Raw genomic sequence first — 22,257 nt, forward strand, 5'->3', positions numbered from 1 at the left:
ACACACACACACACACACACACACACACACACACACACACACCACCCATCCGCCAGCATAGTCACAAGTCAGTTAACCCCCAGGACAGCCAGCAGCGTTGGGAGCCTCAGTGTTCCTGAGACAGGATGGTCCCCCTACTACTGCTCACGTCCACGCTCCTGTCCAGCTGTAAGACCACTCACCTGTCTTCTTCTCTCTGGATTTCTTTTTTTTGTGGAGGAGGTGTATAAGATGTGTCTCTAACCAGGTGCTTTACTTTCTTGTCTTGCTCCAAGACTTCCATGCAGGGAGAACGGTGATCGCAGAGCAACGTAAGTATAATCTAAGATGAATTACACTTTACATAGAGACAGCTTACTTGGAAATATTCCACAGAATTGTCATTGTTTGGAGCAGAAGGTGGAGTTTCAAAATGGCTCAGTGTTTATGGAGCATCATTGCTTTTTCTTTCCATATGGACTGAGCTTTGAGTTGGAAGACTTTTCAATAAGTTGCCACCCACTGGAGAACACTCCCAAAGCCAAGAGAGACACATGGTGGGTTAGTGGAAACAGTCGTGTTTGTTATCAGAACTTTCTGATCGCCGGTGTGTGGCACCGGTGGCCAAGCTGTGGGAGAGAGCGTTGGGAACGGGATCGTGAGCAGTGTCACACCCCTCCCTCCAGAGCTGGTTGGTGATGGAAGGCATGAGTCAGCCCTGACCGGTTGTAGTAGAGATGGAGGCGTTGTCCAAGCCAAGATCCAGACATGAAAAAAAGATCATTATTTTGATTGGTTGGTGTTACTTTCTGAAAACCTATATTAGAAAATACATAGACAAAATACATATTTATTCATAGTAGACACTGCTCACTGCTTAGATTTTGAGTAAAAGTATCAATACCCCAATACAAAAATCATTTCAAGTAAAGGCCCTGCATTTAAATTCTTAAGTAAAAGTACAGAACTATCAGTGAAATGTACTTACAGTATCAAAAGTAAAAGTACTTGTTCTGCAGAAGAATTAAATCTCCCTGTGACTGATACATCTTTTGTATATGACATTATTAGATTTTTAATACTAGTGCATCAATATGTGAGCAGCATCTTATTGTTGTAAGTGGCGGAGCTAATGTTAGCTACTTTATATAAAGTTATATAGTTTTGTCCAGTGGTTTCCAACCTAGGGGTGAGGCCCCTTCAAAGGGCCCATGATACATCTGAGGGGTCGTGAGATAATTGACGGGAAGGGAGAGGAGAAAAACCGAAGGCGGCTACACAAATCTGTTTTCACTTTTTAGATTTTTCTCTAATTTCTTATTTTTTGTGAAATATTGGATAATTTGACGTCTTTGGGCCTCGAACAGTTATCTAAATGAAAGCATCTGAGAGGCTTAAAGGGGAAATCCCTTTTGAGCTGACAACTCATAGAGAAAGAACTTTGTGTAACTGGTCTAATCTGCATTAATGTGTTGTATTTTATAATTTTATCCCTTTTTATGGTGTAAAATCTCATTCTGAAACGGAATCATAGCTTTTATACAAATCTAGAGGAGTAAAAAGTGAAAGATTTCCCTCTGAAATGTAATGCAGTAGAAGTATGTAGAAGCATAAAATGGAAAACTAAAGTACATATATACAGTACATGTACCTCAAATGAATAACCATCATTAATAAATGGCACATTGAAAGTTAATTACACTTTAGTTAAGTTACTTTACTAATAAACAATGAACCAATGATTTAGAATGTTTACTAATTATTAACAATGTTAGTTATTAATTAGTTTTTTTTCATCAGTGAGATATAAAATAATGAGTTTAGACATTTAGATAGATAGTGTCAATGGTTCATAAGTGTTTTTTAAAGATCTAAAGACCTTATTTGCATAGTTGCAACTAATGCTTATGTTAATTAATGATTATTAAGTGGTTATTAGAGCATCATGTAACAATAAATATTTCATGGTGAAATATGAGAGGAATAATCTGAATAACGTTTATGTATGCAAAGTATTTATTAACCATTCACAAGTTAATCAAATCATAAGTTCAAACCTTTTGATAGCCATCTACATAATGTTTATTGACAGTTTACAAATAATTTCTCAAAGGTTTGCCAATCATTTGGTAATCATTAACAAATAAATAACAGATGTAATAAAAAATAGAATAAAAATCAATTATGTGTGCAATAATAAACTCTTTCAAATATGGCATTACTTATGATAAGTAAACATTTTGAATTATTTCATTGTTAACAGTAAAATAACATGAAAGAACATAGTCTACTATGTTTTTATTTTCTATCTGCTAACTTTATTTTAGGGAACCCAGCGCGCCCCTTGAGGCTTTTCTTTGAATATCTTTTCACTTATTTTTATTATATGTGCTAACACTGTTTTTTTTTTACAAATGCTAAATAAAATCTAAACTACACTAAGTGCAACCTGCACATTTGGTTTATTCACATTTTAGCAGATTATTTAAGCAGTTGCACATTTTTTTTCTCCATCCTGTATATATTTAAATATTTGTTCTTATATTTTTATTCCTATTATTATTATTATTTCCTGTATGTCGTATGTATGTATGTTGTATCCTAGTCTTTCATTTACATGTATATTCTGTGCTGTGTGACTGATTTTGCTGCTGTAACACTGTAATTTCCTATTTTTGGGGGATCAATAGATATCTATCTATCTATCTATCTATCTACTAACCTAAAGTTGAATTAAAAATCAATATAGCATTTGATAGTGATGGTTATTAAAATGTCTTACAAGTAAATGTAGTTGGTTGCTTCCCAGCACCGGCTCCGCATGTATCTCCCACTCCTGGAGGCGTGTTGAGAGCCCACAGCGAATCTCTGCCCTGCCCGCCTGATGCTTCTCATCATCCGCGCTGCCAGGTCCTGCTGAATGATGCTGGCTGTGGGCCAGATTCAGCAGGCTCTAAAATGGTGATAGGTCCCCCGGGTGGGCAGTTTGTCTGACAGAGTGCTTTTTCTGCCCCTTTTTTCTTCTTCTTCTTCTTCTTGTTTTCCAGGTTTGTTTACGGCCCCACAACACCCTCCTCTGAGTCACAACACAGCCTGTTTTCTCTAACGCGCGACCATATGGGTGATCTAGTGGGGAGGCTCGACGTACGTGTACAGATGCTTTCTGTCGCCGGTTACACTGCGGGACACGTTTAAAAGTTACTTCTAAGTGTTTCCTAAAAAACAAAAAAAGACAAATTGTTGCTCCTTCTACATTTGTGCACCTGACACTAAACATCTCCTATGAATCATTCATTACTTTCCACCTGTTCGTGCCTGTGAACCACATGAGCATTTGAAGATTTGGGGCTTTGTGACCATGTCACAGTGAATGACGTAGTTCGCCTGCTGTAATCAATCTAGAGACAATTAGGCTGAGAGTTGTGAGAGAGAGAACGTACTGAAAGTAAACTATGATTGATTGAACTGTCAAGAGATTTTAAAAAGGTTTTCTTCTAAAAAAAGGAAATGAGCGAATCGTGAGGCAAGATCCAGGAATTAAAGAACAAAGACAACATTTCTGTAGCCGTTGTGGTAAAAAAGCAGAAAGGTTGGCTGTCCTTTCTTTCCTTCGACAGCTAAACGTGTCACACCAGTAAGGTCAGTGATCTCATTGGCTTACTGATGTCAAGACCCTTAGGGAGGCGATTTGAGGATGCCAAAGCCCGAGACTTACCAATAAAACTCACCAAGACCTCTTTTCCTCTCATCCCCAAACTTCTAATGGCTCCAAAAACGCACCAAAGCTGGCTCCATCAGATCCAGTTCCACATAGAGAGATCGGGCTCTTCCTTATCTACTTCTATCTGCTGGCATTGTTGTTGTTTTCTTACCATCAGATGAATACCAATGAATTTTACAGTCAAGCATACATGCATTGTTTCTTACGTGTGTCTCACACCCAGATGGGATGCCGTCACCAGTATGATGAAATTCCATGGTCAACTTCCTGACTGCCAAGCAGATACTCAATTATATGGAACTTATAATTGAAGTTTCAGCTGTAGTCATTTCAAATATGCCAGGAAAATGGCCTAGTTCTGGATAATAATCTGTGATCACCTGACATCGGACATATATAGACTAGTGTACAGGACAGGTGTCAATGAATCAAGTTGAACACAGGAATAGACTTCATCAAGAGGTAAAGAAAAGAGCCAATGTGTCTACAGTCTGAAGAGCCAGAAAATGCAAAGAAGAGGAAAATCATGGCAGCGCAGTGGCTCAGTGGCCAGCACGGTTGCCTCACAGCAAGGAGGCACTGCAAAGTTCGATCCCTGGTCCGGGGTAGGGCCTTTCTGTTTCTGTGGATGTTCTTCCCGTGTTTGTGTGGGTTTCCTCCGAGTGCTCCGGTTTCCTCCCATGCGTGCTAGGTAACTAGCACTACAGTTGAAAATTAGCCACTGGCGCATTTACAGAAATGAAATCTCTTAAGTACAATTCTTGGAATAAATGTAGAGTACAAAGAATCAGAGAAAATATTAAGGCCTGTATAGTAGCTTAGTAGAACTTTAATAGTGATCTTAAGGACCGCATTGTGTTGCAAAGACCTTTGTGTCATTTCTCAGGCTACACATTTTTTTAACAGTCCAACCAGAAGAAGCCATTAGAGATTATATGCAATTACAGCCCTCAACATTTTTGTTCAATGTGCTTATTGGTTTGAGTTAAAGGCCTTGTACACCATGCAGGTATTCAGTTAATCTGTCTGGTTGGACCTCATCCCAGCACTGTGAGGGTGTGTTTAGACTGATTATCAACATCTTGCTAAGTCTTGTGTTAGGGCATGGCAAATGACAGCTTTATTATATTTTATAAATAGAAAAGCACTGTGACCTAATAAATTCCCATCTAAGCACTAACCCACCTCCAACCTAAGCAGAGATCTGATCAGCCAGAATTATTGCCAGAGGTTTTAATTTCGAAGATTGATACCACTGTCATATCTTCTCAAACAATAGTAAGCTAGATCATGGCGTTAACTATCTTAGCTTAGCATAAAAATCGCAGTGGGAACCTGCTATCTTGGCTCTGTCCAAAACTCAAAAACCTGCCTGCTGCCATCTCTAAAGCTCACTAACACATTCACATAACTTTCCATTGATAAATTAGCATTTGAAAACCATAGTGTAATGACAAAGTTTGGTTTGACAGGGAACTTGGTGCTAAACTCAGCCAACCAAATCATGGCTCTAGCTCCATAGTAAATATCTGTCCAAACTAAAAAAAAATTGCCATCTCTAAAGCTCACTAACTCATTAACATAACTTTCCTTTGATAAATGTGTATTTTTACTCAAAATGTGATGAAAAATGTTGGTTGGACAGGGAGTTAGGTGGACATTGTGGTCATTTTTTGATTAAATACTGTAAAATATATTACACATTGCGCCTTTAAAATGGACTAAGGGTCAAATGTAAAAGCTTAAACCTAATACTTCAAAAACCCCGTCCCCTCTTTCTGTGCAGTAGATTAGCTTGTACATTCAGTCTGATTCTTTTTTAAATCACTCCCTAGCATTCACGATACGAGGCATCACCCTGTCCATCGAGCCCAGTGCTGATGTGACTCGGAACACCAATGTGACTCTGAGATGCAAGGCCGCCGTCAGCAGCTCTGGGAAGGAGGTGCTGAGTCGTGAGTACACTATATACAAGGACGGCAACACAATCTACACCAAGACCTCCAGCAGCTCGGAGGATCTTCTGTACCCCCTGCCCGAGGTCAGAGTCTCCAACACCGGCAAATACAAGTGCAAGATCAGCATTGAGGGGAAACACGTGACCAGCGGAGCCCAGAAACTCACAGTAACAGGTTGGTTTGTTATTATGGATCCAGTATTATCTGTTGTGGTTTGAGAAGATCAGGTCAATGTGACTGTTTTCAGATAGATATATCTATAGATAGAGATATATATCTCTATCTATAGATATAGATAGAGATATATATATAGATATAGATATATACCTATATATATATATAGATATATATATATATATAGATTTATATCTATATATATATATATATATATATATATATATATATATAGGCTACCCATGTACCCATGTGAGTCATTGTTTAACAAGATAATTGAACAGTTTTTGAAGTGTGGTTAAGTTAATCACGTGGCAGGATACTCTTAAACACGAAGTTAACTGTTCATACAGTACATACATACAATACACTAACGTAAGCCATTCAAATTAGCTGGATACACGGTTAAACGTATTCTGACCTTAACAGCGTCTCGCCCTGTGTAGCGTTACTTCGTCTTGCCACAATCTGTCCCAATGCGTTGCAGTTGGACAATAAATGCCATAAAGTTGAACACATTCTTTGTAAATCTTTACAATTGTTCCCTGAAAGAACCAAGCAGACCTGCCTTGTTGCAAAATCCAAATTTTTTTCAAGACTTGCCGTTTTCAAGCTCGATGTTTGCTGTTGTTTACCAAAACAAACCGAGGGCAAGGGACATCTGGCAGCAAAAATCCTGGAAATGATTTGTTGTGGATCCAAACTATAGCCATAATAATGTAACTAACACGGGCATGATTCTAAATCCAATGTATGTAGGTTTGAAAAATGATATTAAAACGTGCATGATGGCAATGCAGTGTTATGTGCAACAACAAGCAAGATCATTTCTTCAACATTTGCAGGAGATGATGCTGTTTCATTTTTGCTTTACATTATTAGAACACTGTTGGATTACATCTGAGCCCATTTCTTGCATATTTTTAAAGAGCTTTATTAAAGTTTTTACAAATACAAGTTACAAACAGTAGACATACATTATTAGAGGGCAAAACAGAAAAGAAAACCACAAAAAAACAAAGCAAACATAGTTAACATTTGAGCGTACTTTAAAATGTATCAGTGCCAAAAGGGTTAGTAAAGTGCATGTGTTAAAGTGCATCTCGTAAAGTGCATGTGCTAAAGCGCATAAAGTCTCTTAAAGTGCAGAGACTCATCACAAGTTCAGAATGTCCCAAGGAAGGAGCTGTTTTTTGTCCAGGGATGTCCTTCTTCTCAGTTCAGTGAGCACTTGTATGCACACTTCATTGCTGTTTATAACAGTCTGCTGTAAAGCCATACAGCATCTGGTCTTCCATCATTTGAAGCACACCACACATGATTATTTGTATCAGTTCCTTAGTTTTCTAACATTACACCATACACTTTTAATTTGTCCCAGACTTCTGTAGCTCTCTAACAGTCCATCATGTTGTCTTTCCAGGCCTGTCGAAACCAGTTCTCCGCCTTAACAGGGGTGTGGTCAGCGAAGGGGAGGAGACAACGGCCACATGTATGGCGCGCGGTGAGACAGGCTCCATTTTCTTTTACTTCTACGAGGACTCCAAAGAGATCCACGAGGAGCAGGTCAAATCCAACCAGGCAGAGGCCAAGCTGCGCATCACTAGTGTCGGCATTCACAAAATTCACTGTGCCTACACTGTCCTTGTAACGCCAGACTCCTTCAAGTCAGAGGAAAGCAACACTGTCACTGTTTCAGTCAAAGGTAAGTAGCATTTTGAAATGTCTGTACTTTTGAAAGCGCTGGACCCATGACCCATCCTAGGGCTTTTTTCTTCGTTGGTTTGGTCTACTTAGAACTTCCCATCACACCAGTTTTGGAGATTTTCCCCCAGTCCAAAATTTATGAAGGAGACAAACTGGTCATCATGTGCACCTTCAGCAACGTTCTGAAGCGCTCTGAAGGGATCCACCTGTACCTGAGCCAGGGGAACCAGCTTCTCAGCAGCGGAGAAACCACAGTCAACCACAGCATGGTGGCACTGGCCAAGGACCCTGGCGAGTTCGAGTGCAGATTTGAGATGGGAGATGTAGTGAAATTTGTCTCAAAGAAGGTTTCAGTGACTGGTGAGTGGACAGAGGAAAGATGACCTGTAAATCTGTGCTCTAGTCACTGATGCGTTTTTCATCTTAACATTATTGATGACTGTAAGTGTCACCTTTATCCTATGGAGGCTACATCCATGGTGCCCCAAAACGGTCAAAATCTAGTAAAAGGTTATGACAAGAAATAAAACTGAAAACATCAATGAAAAAATGAGTTCAATGTTCAAAAATATTTATATTATTTTATTAAAAAAAGGCAAGGGTTAGTTATTCTACACTCCATTTACCTAATTAACAGTGTAATAAAGCATTACTGATTTGTATTGAGTGCATTGTCCCAAATAAATAAATATATAATTAAAAACATGTTGTTTTTTGGCTATCTGACGTCTTTTACTAGATTTTGTCGGGCATTTACATGATTAAGTGACATCAATGCAGACGATGACTTTCCATGTTTTTTGGAATCTGTCCACAGAGCTGTTCTCAGTGCCCACTTTCACCATGTCTCCTGCTGAAGTCTTTCAAAAGGAATACATGACGCTAACCTGCAAAAGTGAGCGCTTTGCCTCTGAAAGACTCAACAGGGAAGAGTTGACCTACGCTCTTGATCCATCTGAAAGCCCACTAATCCCCAAGAGCGCTGGAGTATTTTATGGCAAAGCCCTGCAGTATGATTTCAACTATACCTGTGTAGCTCGAGCCAGGGGCATCGTGAAACACAGTGAAACCCTGACTGTACGTCCTAAAGGTAAGCGTAGCTGATGCCTCTTTCATGTTCAATTTTTAATACACAGATTAATAGTGAACTTGATGAGTAATGCACCTCACGCCAACGTTTTTTCCCCCCTGCAGCCCGAGGGGTCTTTTTGAAGTTCAAAAAAATGTTCAACTTTTCTGAGCAGTACAGTATAGCAACAAAAGACGCTCTCAACTGCTTTCTCAAAAAGAGAGTGTGATCATGGTCCAATACCTTTAAACAGTGGCGATTTTAGACCATTTTTAGGGGCCCCCTGAATTTTTATCTCAGCCCCCCTTAAAATTATAATAACAAACAAAATGTAATCAATTTAATGCTTCAAGTGAAAGGTTGCGCACTTGTCTGTTAGTGACATTTTTGCAAGGCACTGTATCCGTGTCACATTGTGATTATGGGCCAAGGCCCCCTAAAGGTCTGATCCTAGGAACGCCCCTGCCTTTAAATGATGGCATTGATGACAAATGAGCACAACAAGCGTAACACTAGCTTGGTTGCATGAACCATGTGTGAACAGGGCTCTTGGTTTTGCTTTATAGGAGTTTTATTTTTCTCTTTCCTCTTTTTAGTGTCCGTCTCCATTCCAAAGATCTCGGTGGTTGGCAGAGCAGTCCTGGGACAGCCCCTCAAGATCCTCTGTGTGTCAGACAGTGGCAGCCTGCCAATAAACTACACCCTTCTGAGGGAGTACGACCCACTGAGCACAACCATTGTCAAGCAGCCCTTTCAACCAGCTATCTTCACAGTCCCCATCACCAAGCCTGACGAAATCAACACGTACATGTGCGAGGCGAGGAATAATCACAGGGAAGCCCCGCTCAGTAAAAGACTCAACGCAACTGTCATAGGTAACCATTTAAAATATCCATTCTGACATGGGTAGCTTCTAAACTGGCCTCATCATCATTGCCGAGATCAATCAATGGATTACCACCTGTAAATTATAATTTTGATGAGCCACTGCAGAGCCATTATACTACCATTCTAAACAATCTCACCTAGAGGTCCATTTTATAGCTGTTGTGGAGCTTTTAAATTGTATCACACAACCTTCATTAGCAGGTGGACTTTGTCCAGTTGTTATTGAATTATGGATGTGGATTTTTTCATTTTTCTGAGCACTGCAAACACTTCTTTTCGGTTTTAGCTGAAAAGTTGGGTTTTACGGTGGATGCCTGACCTCTGAAACAGCAGTTGGCAGAGCAATTTCACCTCAATGTCCTTTCTACACGATCGTCAGAGCTTATCCGGTTCTCTTAACAGTTCTTCTAGCTGCTGTTTCCAAGGTCAAGATTAAACTTTAAAGTTATTGGCAACCTTATTTTATTGTATATTTCAATTGATACAACCCTCCCTCCTCCATACCAACAACACCATATGATGTAACTTTGATTTGACTTAGAGTGACACCACTCGTGTACTGTATGTCTATTAAAGGAACAGTTCACTTCAAAATCAAAAACAAGCATTTTTCTCTTACCTTTGCATTTTTATTACTCTAGATTTTTTTTTTTGATGTGAGTTTCCCAGTGTTGGAGATATCAGCTGTTTAGATGTCTGCCTTCTCTCCAAAATACAACTAGATGGCACTCGGCTAGTGCTAAAAGTGTCGGGTCAAAAATTGGCGTGTGTAGTTCAGATGAAAGAAAATACTTCCTACATGAAACTGCTCACAACTGGGTCTGTGATTTTCTTGAGTAACTGGGTCCGGATTTCTGAAAAGAGACAATGGCCCAATCCCAAAGTGAGCCCTGAGGACTCACAGTCTTAATTGATCTCAGGTGCTAAGTGAGTGTGTGCAGACACATGGGCTCAGATAGGTGTAAATGGGATTGGGACAGCACTTCACAAGGTTACCTTAGCGATGTCTAATAACAAAGATGTTGCTGACATATGCCAATTTGGGTATTCTTATTTTTAATTTGTTGCTTTCTACATGGCCAAGGCACAGGAGACAGCTGCCTTGTTTTACAAACTGGACAACGGGTCCATTCTGTTCCGTGTGTCGTGCCGTTGTTTACCTTTTGTAATTTCTGGATTTCCCCATGTACGCAATGAACGTCACAGCGCTTTGAACTGTGGGTAATTCCCTTTTGGCGAAGTCTGCATCGATGCAGACTCAAGGAAAGGGCTCTGTAATTGTGTACTCAAACTCTCATGCCCTTTGAATTTCGATATTGGGAAAACCCTAAGCCATTAAGAATTTCGCGAGAATGTGCACCAAAGTCGGTGAGTCCAGACTTTGGGATTGGGCCATTGCTGTTGACTTTTTCAAATGTATTGTACTGGCAAGTCGAGTGTTATCTAATTCCATTATATTTGAGTTAAGGCAGACACTGGGCAATTACCACCAAAATAACCTAGAATCTAGTAATCTAGGTTGCTAAATAGCACTACAGGTAAGAAGGAAAATATGGATTTATGATTTTGGGGTAAACTGTCCCATTTAGCTTAGCATAAAGACTGGAAACAGGGTCAATGTCCAAAGGTAACACAATCTACCTACCAGCACCACTTAAGATCACTGAGTGATGTTGACTAATGTTCCATCGTTTCCTCTCCTAGTACCTCTGACGCAGCCGATCATGACCGTCATCCCCGACCTACCAGATATCTCCGAGGGAGTTCATCTCTACCTCATATGTGGTGTTGCCGGCACTCCGCCCGTCACCTTTAAGTGGTACCGTGTTGGCAACGAACAGCCACTGTATACCACCACCTCCAACAAGAACAACACAGACTACCAGGTCCCGGAGGTGTCCAAACAGCACAGTGGCACGTACTACTGCGAGGCAGTCAACCACGCCAACAACGTCGTCATCAGTGACAGGGTCAACATACAGGGTGAGACTGATGGGTAGTCACTCTCAGTAGGGACCCCCACCTGTTCTAGACCCGCTGTGCTGTGACTGACCCTGACCTCTGGAGCATGCAGAAAGATGTCTTTCCTTCAGAGACTTACAAGTAAAGAAACATAGCCCCCGACACTGAGTCCGCAAATTAACGTAATCCTTTGTGGAAATGGAGGGTCTCATTCTGTACACAAAACAAAAGCCATCCAGCCAGAGAAATTACAGAAAGAAATTACATTGTTAAGGACAATGTGTTGTTATACACACACACACACTATATATATATATATATATATATATATATATATATATATATATATATATATATATGGATATACATACCTAAAGATATGCATTATTGTTATTGTTGTGGAGAGATAGCAGAGGGATGGGGGCTGCCATAATCTGGTGCTCCAAGCTCAGTGCCTTGATCAAGGACTTTGACTGGCTCCTCTCCAGGGTGCCAGTCCATACCACGTTCTAATTGGCTGACTTGAACCGTCCACCCTCCCCAAGCCAAGTCTGCACAGCCACTGCCGCCCCAATATCTAGCATGGAGTTCTCATTAATTGCTCACTTTCTTTTTGCAGAAAAACATCAAGCTTTACAAAAAATAGCAGAAAAGTGCCTTTCTTTTGGTATCTTTTCAAACCTTTTTTAGTCTTCTCTTCTTTTCTCTGTCTTGAACCTTTGTCAACCCTTTCCCATTTTATTCTCTCCCCTACTTTTCCCTTGTGTTCTTGTTTGTCACTGACTGTCTCTTTCTCACTGTCTCTCCCTTTAGTGCACATGGCGTTGTGGAAGAAAGTGGTGATCGGGGGGTTCTGTGTGCTGGCGGTGTCTGGGTTGGTGGTGGTCTTTCTGCTGTGCTTCAAATCCAACAGAGGTAGAGAGACCTACAGTCCTCCAGCAACTCAGGCCGTTTATCTCAAACTGTGTGTAAAAACCAACCTTCCTCCACCTACTTCCTCCTGCTCTTCTTCTCACCTCTCCTCTCTTATTGTAGGTAAAAGAGAAGCAGCTGCTGAATTGTCAGTGTGAGTTGGCTCGACTACTTCCTCTGCTTCCTCTCAATGTGACAGATGCTGTAGACGTTAGTGACAGTCTATCTAGTTTCATAAACTGGCATAAATGAGGGTCTTTGAATGGCATGTTTCTGTTATTTATAGTAATACATTTTATTTATACAGCGCTTTACATGGTACTGAAAGACACTTTACAGTAAAACCAGCACATACAGCACATTACAAACAGATAAGCAATGAAACCAACACAGATCAAGCATATGAAAAGCGATAAAAACAATAAAACCAGTTACTATCAGTTGAAAAATGTAAGACTATTTTATATGAAAGGCTAATCTGAAGAGGTGTGTTTTTAATGTGTACAGGTCAGTACCGTCACGGATGTGTATGGGCAGAGAGTGCCAATGGGAGGGGGCTGCAATGGTCTTTAAAAAAAATAAATATATATATATATATATATATATATACATATATGTTTGTATATATGTATATAAACTGGTTGTTTTGCATGTTTGTACTTTAAACCCAAAGCTAAGAAATAATGATTTTTTTAATCTAAGTTTCTGTAAGAATTAAGCAAACAAGACAAAACATGTTAAATTCGGTAGCGTTCTACGTGCTGGTTGGCAGGTTAGCTCAGGACAAAGCCCTGTCTCCTGAGACCAGCTTCATACTTAGCGGCAGAGTGATAGAGAAAGACGGCCTCTCTTTGGCTCTGAATCTGAGCGTGAGAAACTTACATCTGCACTCGACTCACATTGGGTAGTGACAGCAAGTTTCAGTCCCAAGTTAACGTCTAACGGACGTTATAGAATAGGCGACAGAATTTGCTATCTAATAACGGTAAATGAAAATATTGAGCACACAAATAATGAGCACAAAAAGCATAAAACTAGCTGGTTTACATATATCTGTGTACATATACATGTGTGAATAATGTGTGCACATAAGAAGTGCAAGTCATGAAGTTAGAGGTACTCTGTTATGTTATGTATTAACTAAAGAGTTGTTTAGCAGAATAAAAGTGCATGAAAAAAACATGTAGTACAAAAACTCATATACTTTAAGGCCACCAGTATGGTTCTTGAAGTTCAATCTTAGCTTATATCAGAATGCCTAGCATGTAGTTTTTTATGCTTTAGATCATTTTGGCATTTAGCAGATTTTTTTCTTCACCTCACTGCTGCCCGAGTTGACTTTATTTTCACCATCTCTCAGAAAGCCTTCGAGCCCTAAATCAGATGACTCTTTAACAGTGAATCTAACCCACGACACAGAGGTTTATAAAGCAGACTCAGGTAGCTTGGTTTTACTATTCTCCTGTGTACCACTGACTCTCATCACTCAGTCATCATCTTAACAGCCATGTCTCTCGCCTCAACAGTTATAGCATGTTTTCTGTTGTAGCCACGGCAACCCATTTTCACCCAATGATCCATGTTCTAATATGCATGCAGGGTCCATGTTTCTGTTTATGTAACTGACTTTGTCGCTTTTCTGTGTATAAGTATATGTGCACGCACAACATGGGTATGTTTACATGTATTGGCTTTGTCTGTGTCCGACGTTTTTTGCATGTACATTGTGTTTGTGTCTAAGTATGTAACATGTCTGCAGAGGCAGGACGAGTAGGATGTTGTTAGAATACAGTTGTTGTACCTCTCTGAGGCACAGGCTGTGTTTACGGAGGAGCAAGCTGCCTGAGTAGGTCAAATATCATGTGTCTGTTGTTGCAAACTGCTCAGAGCGACAACTATCATCTTCTTGCAGACGCAGCGCCACTCTATGATGGCACGGAGGGGAGAGTGACCAATGGGGTGCGAGATAGTGTGGCGTCGCTTCCCGTTGACATCAGTAACAGGAGCAGCTACAGTATCCCAGCCACAGTGTAGAGATGCCCCACAATGGGCGGGACTTGAATTCCATTTTTTTTTTTTTACTTTTAAAGAAAAGGAAGTTTTAAGAATGGACTCTGAGGGCAAACATGGAAAGGAACACAAGAGGCAGAAATCCTGTTGATGTCCAGTGTTGTGGGATTTGAACACTTTCTTCACTGACGACTTTCCTCAGTGAAAAGGAGGGGCGTGGTGATAACAATTCAAACTGGGACCCGCTGCTCCCTCTCCCCTCCTCCTGCACTCTAGAAGGCTTATGATTTTCAACGTAACAGTATTGTCTTTGTCCTTTGTTCCTTTCGATCTCCATGTTTGTGTGACTTAATGTCCTTTTATTGTTGCAACTGCTCCATTTGTCTGATGTGCATGTTTAAATGGCCTTGGTGACAGATTGATTTGTATATACATTTTATCACCATCACAGGAAATGTGTGTATATATTTTTGGTTCATCCCAGAGACACCTGTAGAATAAAGACGTTGGTTTTATTTAGAAATGTGTCAGTACCATTCATTTTGCTCCAGCTGTTGTATCTGAAGCAACCTTTTATACTACAAAAAATACGGTCCAAGAACATTATTTTTCTTATTATCATGCCTGTTTTAAACTTCCATTACACTTTGTGCTGGATGGTGCGACCATCCTAAGCACAGATCCAAGACAAGAATACCAACATAACATGAAGTTGATTCATTACCAGTACAAAAAAGGAATATACGACAGAGACTTCCTTGAAAAGTTGAAACAATAGAGTCTGAAAAAAACTTCCTATGTTGGCACAGAGCAGCTAGAACTGCTGTTGGGAAGGGCAGTCCTTATTTGGTTTCAGGCCAGGCAAGTTTTGAATGCATGCAGCAGGTGGAGGAAATTAATCACATAAGCCTTGCTAGAGCTGTTTGTGAGATTACATTACCAACTGGGAAGTTGTTTTAGCCTGAACTTATTGTGCAGCCGCTGCCATATTAATGGTCTGTTGTGCACAAGGCAGCAGGAGTATTCTCTACGCACCAGACCAAGACTTGGAATCTGATCCTTTGTTACTGGTTTTATTTTGAGAGCAAGAAAACCTCCGCTGAAGGCCAGGTCGTGGAGACGTGGCACAAAACTGTCTCTTATGTCTCCATTGTTGCTTTAAGACCAAAACATAATCCTGCTATCTGACTTTCGGTCACGTAAAAAATAGTTGGGGAACATGTTTATCCACATGCTTGCCGAGAGTTAGTGAGAAGACTGATTCCACTCTCATGTTTGACTGAGCCAGGTGACACTTAGCTTAGTTTAGCATAAAGACTGGAAGGGATGAACTGTTGGCCTGGCTCTGTCTAAAGAAAATCTAAAGTGTAAAAATTACAAAAATGAAAGTGAACTCCCTGTAAAGCCGCACACACGTTTTCACACCCAAAAATAAATGAACTGGGTTCAGAGACTGGCAATTGTTTTTACCTTCATTACCTTTTGTCTTTATGCTAAGCTAACTGGTCGCTGGCAGCAGCTTCATATTTTGATACATACTGTAGACTAAGAGTGGAATTGTTCTTCCCAATTCTCAGCAAGAAAGCAGAAGTGTGTTTCCTAATAAAATGTTTAAGGGATGATTCAGGTCAGGTGTCAGGTGATATTCATCATACATACGGCTCTGTAATGTGTAGTTACAGTGCTAAGTACTTATTAAGGTATATGTAATATGCATCGGTCTTACCATAATTAAAGTCTGGGTTTTGCAGCCCCACTTATGACCTGATGTTTGTCTTTCTGTGTTTCACAGTGAGGGCAAACCGAGCTGCAGTCAGTGTGTGGAGCGAGCGACCACCTGGAGCAGGTGAGCTGGGCTAGTAATATGCACTATTATATTAATGCTTTTAATGAAAATGTCTCCGTGGACGCATGTTTATTTAAAACGGGTGGACCTATTGAGCATTGAGCACTGAGCACTTCTAAAGTTCCAAAACCAGTTCTGGGAACTCTATCCATCTCTGAAGTATGAATAGACATGACAACAGTATTTTTTACAAAAAAACAGCAACTCAAGGTCCACTAAGTAGCTTTTTCCAGAGCTTTCGAATTTCAGTAGGTGTTATAATTTTATCCATAGCTCTTTTAGGACATCTCTCGCATGTCCATGATAAGCATAATGGATCATTCTTAACCTAAAGTAAAACTTACAGAACTCAAGATCTGTAGCACATACAGTCAGTCATATGGATTAAAGCTCAGAAAAGACAAGTAAGTTTTGTTAGTAATCTGGAAGATTTATATTTAAATAAACTCTGTTAAGTGCATTTTATTTCTATGGTTAAGTCATTATCTATCTCTGAATGAGGTGACACAATGGTGATTGAACCCATGGTCCACTGATGAAAGCCCTTTGCATTTACAGAATTACTAGCTGGGTGTCTGTGGCGACACTACCGGGGAAAAAATCCCAAGTGGCACACAGTCAGTGACGCGTCACCCAGTGCAGTTGTTATGTAAGAGAGGGTAGGCGGAGCTAATGCAACAGACTCGCTCTTCAACTCACTTGTGTGTGAAGTGACGTAGAGTTTTTTTCATCGCGTCTGCCATCATTGCGAGCGCACAACCCGGGTGACACAACTGCCAACTGACTAATGTCACACTGTTATACACATAGTGTTTGGATCAGTGGGGAGAGACATCCAAGAACACTCTTGCAATTACCGTTTATTGCCACAGGTGCCGCCAAAGAGAACAAAACACAGATCTTCAAGATTGTAACATCAAGAAAACAGAAGTCTATATCAAAGATGTTTCATTTCTGAGATTGACCGGCAGGTCCTATGTCCGTCACCTTCCGCTTTCTTTGTATTGTCAGTCTAACCTCCGGTGGATTTCTGAGGACTATGGTTAACTGCTCCTCAGATCTCTGCAGGGTAAATCCAGACAGCTAGCTAGACTATCTGTCAAATTTAGAGTTCTGTTGCACGGCTAAAACTACTTTTGAACGTACATGTTCCACCAAAACAAGTTGCGTCCCGAGGCTGTTTAGCAGAGGCACCGTTGCTCCGTCCTGCACTTAGCAACGCCCATGACAATTGTGATTGGTTTAAAGAAATGCCAATAAACCAGAGCTCTCCCATCCCAGGAATGCTGTGTGGACTTGCCAGACCCTCCTCCACTGTGCTGCGGAGGAGGGTCAATGCGAGACTAAGTAAACAGTAAAATAATATGAAGTGCAGAGGGTTCAGCATGTTTTACAGAGAATCATGTTCATGTGTTTGGGTGCAGCCAATGACGAGGAGAGCAGCGTGGTGTCCAACGAGCCTGATGTGGAGTACACTGAGGTGGTGCATCCCCGGCCGGTAGATCCTGCCAGAGGTGAAGAAAATGAAATTATGTTGTTTTAAGTTCATCTTTAAGCTAATCTTTTTTTTCAGCTTGTTTGGTTTCTTATTCTCCAAAAACTATTATTTTAATATAGCACATTCTCTCCCCTCCATTCCAAACCTCACCGTAAAAAACAGTTTTCTCTGCTTTGCCCACATTCCTTTACAGTTGATAATACAGAGCAACACTTCCTGGGAGGGGCATAATTACCCATAATTAATACATCTCCTAGTGTAACTGCAGTGATAACTCTTGGGATTTCCACAATCATTGCAGACCTCATAAACAGGAAGGGCTGAGCTAATTGCCGGGCTGGTTTCTGATACTGGCCCCCTCTTCGTCATGGTCCTGGGCTCAAGGTCCCACCAGGCTCAAGATGGCAGAAACAGAATGTGACACAACCCGCCTTCTTTTAGATTTCTGCTACTGATAAAATCAGACACACAGTATCTGCTAAACGTTGTCTTTTAAAGTTCATGCAGGCTAACGTGTTGCTTTTTTACATTAACAGTCCCACTGAGAAAAGGCACAGACACAGTGTACAGTGAGCTCCAAAACTCTCCACATGGTGAGTTTAACATCTTCAAAGCTACACTGATGACTATTTTTGTATTTCCGATGGATTCAATGACTGCTTGCAATTGCGAAAGGGGATCGCTCGTAGTGAAAAAAACAAAATGTTCGCCCAACTCCAACTCAGTATTACTCCCAGCGTGTCAGAAAGCGATGCTTGGTCATGTGTCTTTTGCATTAGTTACTGAGGCAAAAAGTCTCCTTTAGCGTCTCAGCCAGACACAGGGGGCTTAATTGCAATGCACCCCCATCCGCGGTGATATTTGATGCTCTGGGTATCCCTTTGGTGTCATTTATTATATGTGTTTGGTTGGGACCCCTTGGCACAGAGAGATGAACTGGAACAAAATGTCGGCCCGGGGTTTGGGATGGAGCTGCCTTTTATGAGACATGTGAAGAGGGCACGTAGAACGTTTTTGGAAGTACTTTTAATAGTATTAATTATACTACATAAAGCAACACAGATGTTAAACAATAAAAAGGAATACGGCCTTTGGAAGAGAATCTGAGGTTGCTAAAGACCTTCAACTCAGCATGGTCTGCACACCTGCCCCCAGGTTGAGAGGGGCCGTTTGGCTGCTCTAGAGCTTTCTTATTTCATTTTTGTTAGTTAGTAGCAGATGTGATTTTAAAAGTCACTTCAAACAGAACATACTTAAGTAAAATTACAGATTTTAAAAAACTACTTTAAAAAGTAAAAGTGCACACAAAAACTACTTAATTACAGTAACGTGAGCAGATATAATTTGTTACTTTCCAACTCTGGCCACAACGGACAGCTATTACACCCACTGACTGTGCACTGCCTGCCCACAAGTTAGCGACGAGCTGGTGGACATAGTGGAGCATCTGGCAGCTAAAGAGCTACTGTAGGTGGTTGGATGGACAGTTTACCCAGGCTATAGAACCGTGACCATATCCTGTTACTGCTGGCAGGAACTTCCTGTTATTAAAACAGCAGCCAGACGCTGGATGTGTCTATCAAGCACTCCATCGGAGTCCCAATGTTTCCTGTTCCAAATTGTTGAAAGAAGCCTCGGTAAAAGCATGAGGGAATATTTTTAGTATTGATTCAGACGCCAGGGACAGGAATGGCGGAAACAAAGGCCTCTGCAGGGGAGGGAACAAGTGAGTCAGCAATCTCAGCCACGTCATCAGAACTGTCAAATGACTAATGTATAACTCTGAGGTGAGCCAGTGAATTAGCAGGAAACATGTTGAACCTGTGATGCTTTTTTTCCCCTTTAGGTGCTTCTGACCATCATGACTATGTGAGTAGTTAGCCGCACAATCACACTCGTGTTCTCCTCGCTTCTTATTTTTATTATTCTGTTCCCTTTTTTGCACCACATGTAACTTGAAAAAGGTTTACACTGCCTATATTGTTCCCTTACTGTGTATATATTCATAATACATATGCATACTTGTGTGCAGTTTTCTGGATTCACAAGTTTTATTGACATATTGTATTTTAAATCCCTGATAAACAGGATTGTTTTTAAAATATAGATTAAATTCTATATTCTGTAAACTGTTATACACTGTTAACTATGATTTACAAACTGAAAATCAATACACATTGTTAAAAAAAGATAGATTATGTAGAAGATTTGCATCTACTACTACAGTTAAATGCTATCAAAACAATTAATTTGTGTCAAATCTGCCTAATATGTTGTAGATGTTATGACTTTTCTAGATTGACAACTTTTTAAATAATCCAGTTTCAAAAGCTGTCCCATATACAAAGTTCAGTTTTTAAGTTGCCAAACATCTGGCCCATCCCACATGGCATTACACACTCATACACAAACATCTTCCTGTCGCATATACAAAGCATTTGGAAAACTATAAGCTTATATACACAGATATACATACATATATATACATACTGTATACACACATATACATACACACAGCACACAAACACACACTCATACTTTGTGTGTACATTAGGTGACATGTTGGGTGATCCAATTGTTCTTCACCATAGGAAAGGAGTTTTATGTAGTAACAGTACTCAGTACAGTTGTGAGAAACAGTACTCACAACTGCACACAACCGTGTAACTAAGTACATTTACTTAAATATTGTTCTTAAGTACAAAACTTTACTAGAAGTACTTTACTTCTTTTCTTGCCACTTTCTAATTTTCAGAGAGAAATATTGTACTTCTTTCTGCCTTACATTAATTTGACAGATTTGTTTAGTAGTTACTTAACAAATTAAAATGTTTTCTCACAAAACACATGTTCTTTGTAAAACACAATGTTTTATTATAAATTAAACTACCCAACAATATAACGGCCGGTTGAAATGATTAGACCATTAAACACTTAATATGTGTTAACAGCTGATTAAAAGAACTGTTTGGATTGTTTCCAGTTTCTAAAATGTGAGGGTTTTTCTGCATTACTACTTTTACATGTGATACTTTAAGTACATTTTCCTGATGATACTTACATTCTTATAGACTTAAGTAACATTTTCAATGCAGGACTTTTACTTGTAACGGAGTAGATTTACAGTGTTGTATTAGTACTTTTACTTAAGTAAATGATCAGATCTTCTTCCAGCACTGCATGTATGTTACATGTATGTGACTTATAGCATTGCTGTCTCTGCGCTGGCCACCTCCTGGTCACGGGGACCCTTTGCAGGCCGATAATCCAGAGCGAAAGGGAAACGGCCGTCAAAGTTTCCAGACAAGAACAAAGGCCCTCGGGCTGGGGCTTCCTTCCCTATCGCAGATCAGATCAGCGCTGTGGCTCAGTCAAATTACCTCCAAGCCCATCTCAGCCAGCCTACTGTCCCACCCTGCATGCCTTAGCCACCGCTGACTGCACTGATTTATCCCTACATGGTGTTAGAGGCAGTTAAAGAGAGGAATGTGAAATAATAAGCTAAGGATGTGACATCATGATCTCAAAACGGCTCATCCTTTCATCAGTGGATCTTCTCGATGACAGATTCTGCGGTTGGGCCTGATAGAAGTCTTATAATGTTTTTTCTGCTCCTCCGGAAACTGACATCACTCCACAATTTCAAGTTTGTGTCATGGAGAAAAAAACAGAGCACCCTCCAGGAGTGTGGTATTGGATTTCACGTCAGTATAAATGAGGATTAGCACTTAGGTAGTTAGGGAGATCGATGCAAATAGACTTTAAAATCCCATTTGAACTCACATAGGAGCAGTTGTTTTTTGCACATATTACTAGAAGCTACAAAAGTTATTTAGGACCTTAATCCCACGACAGTTTTAAATGTCACAGAGGACTGAGACCGCCTCAACTGCTGTGGATCAGGATGATAAATGAATCAGCCATGACAGGGTTTAATGGTTCTGCTTCGTGTGTCCGCAGGGTTCAGTGGAGTACGCTGAGCTCAACAGTGAACATCCGGAGACCAATCACTACCGTCCAGAAGTCAACGGCCACCAGGAGCTGCCAGCGCCCGTGGATTAGTGACAGTCACCTTCTTTTGTTTCCATTCCCACTATTATCGCTTATCCACTTGTTTTCGTAGCTACAAAGTACTTTCTCAGTTTCCAATCTGTGACATAATTGACCGCTAAAATAGCTATTAATATTGTTTTCTATCAATAAAGGCATGTCACATCTTCTAACTGTTTGTTGGTGTGTTTTTGTACCATGTACCATGATAGTACAGCTGCAAAGAAATTTGATTAGCAGACAGCTATCATCGTCATCAGTAACATCCTCCAAAAGTGACTTTATTTTTCCATTTGCATTGGCACAGAGTACAAACACTGGAATGCCTGCAATGCTTTCTTAGTCATGTCAAAAAGGAAAATGCAAGCAGAAGAGGGTGGTTTAAATAAATATACAAAAACAGGTATACATTATTATTACACAAACACGATGCCACTTTGCAAACATTTATTGTGTACATTTTATTAAGCTATTGTATGTGTA

General features: G+C 40.3%; 1 protein-coding gene across 17 annotated transcripts; it reads left to right on the forward strand.

The window, feature by feature from the left end:
- pecam1b (platelet and endothelial cell adhesion molecule 1b) lies at positions 1-21,948 on the forward strand. Of its 17 annotated transcripts, XM_032536834.1 has the most exons (16): positions 1-168; positions 276-311; positions 5,536-5,832; positions 7,256-7,537; positions 7,630-7,899; positions 8,357-8,629; positions 9,205-9,483; positions 11,201-11,479; positions 12,272-12,373; positions 12,494-12,524; positions 13,731-13,810; positions 16,173-16,226; positions 17,651-17,740; positions 18,261-18,317; positions 19,571-19,593; positions 21,685-21,948. In XM_032536834.1, exons 1-16 carry the CDS (start codon positions 126-128, stop codon positions 21,784-21,786), a joined length of 2,298 nt encoding a protein of 765 aa, XP_032392725.1. In that variant the 5' UTR covers positions 1-125; the 3' UTR covers positions 21,787-21,948. The 17 variants fall into 17 exon arrangements, 15 of the variants coding, with proteins under 15 accessions (XP_032392725.1, XP_032392706.1, XP_032392715.1 ...); XM_032536815.1 differs by having other exon boundaries at positions 12,272-12,524; XM_032536824.1 differs by lacking the exon at positions 18,261-18,317 and having other exon boundaries at positions 12,272-12,524.
- Positions 21,949-22,257: the final 309 nt, after the last annotated feature.

The sequence above is a fragment of the Etheostoma spectabile genome, chromosome 2, assembly GCF_008692095.1.
Source record: "Etheostoma spectabile isolate EspeVRDwgs_2016 chromosome 2, UIUC_Espe_1.0, whole genome shotgun sequence".
Classification (NCBI taxonomy): domain Eukaryota; kingdom Metazoa; phylum Chordata; class Actinopteri; order Perciformes; family Percidae; genus Etheostoma; species Etheostoma spectabile.

Excerpts from the sequence above, each read along its gene's own strand:
- pecam1b (XM_032536815.1), top strand. The coding sequence starts at position 126 with ATGGTCCCCCTACTACTGCTCACGTCCACGCTCCTGTCCAGCT. Across the intron at positions 12,525-13,730 it reads GCAGCTGCTGAATTGTCAGT|AAAGCCTTCGAGCCCTAAAT; the intron begins GTGAGTTGGCTC and ends ACCATCTCTCAG. Across the intron at positions 16,227-17,650 it reads CGAGCGACCACCTGGAGCAG|CCAATGACGAGGAGAGCAGC; the intron begins GTGAGCTGGGCT and ends GTTTGGGTGCAG.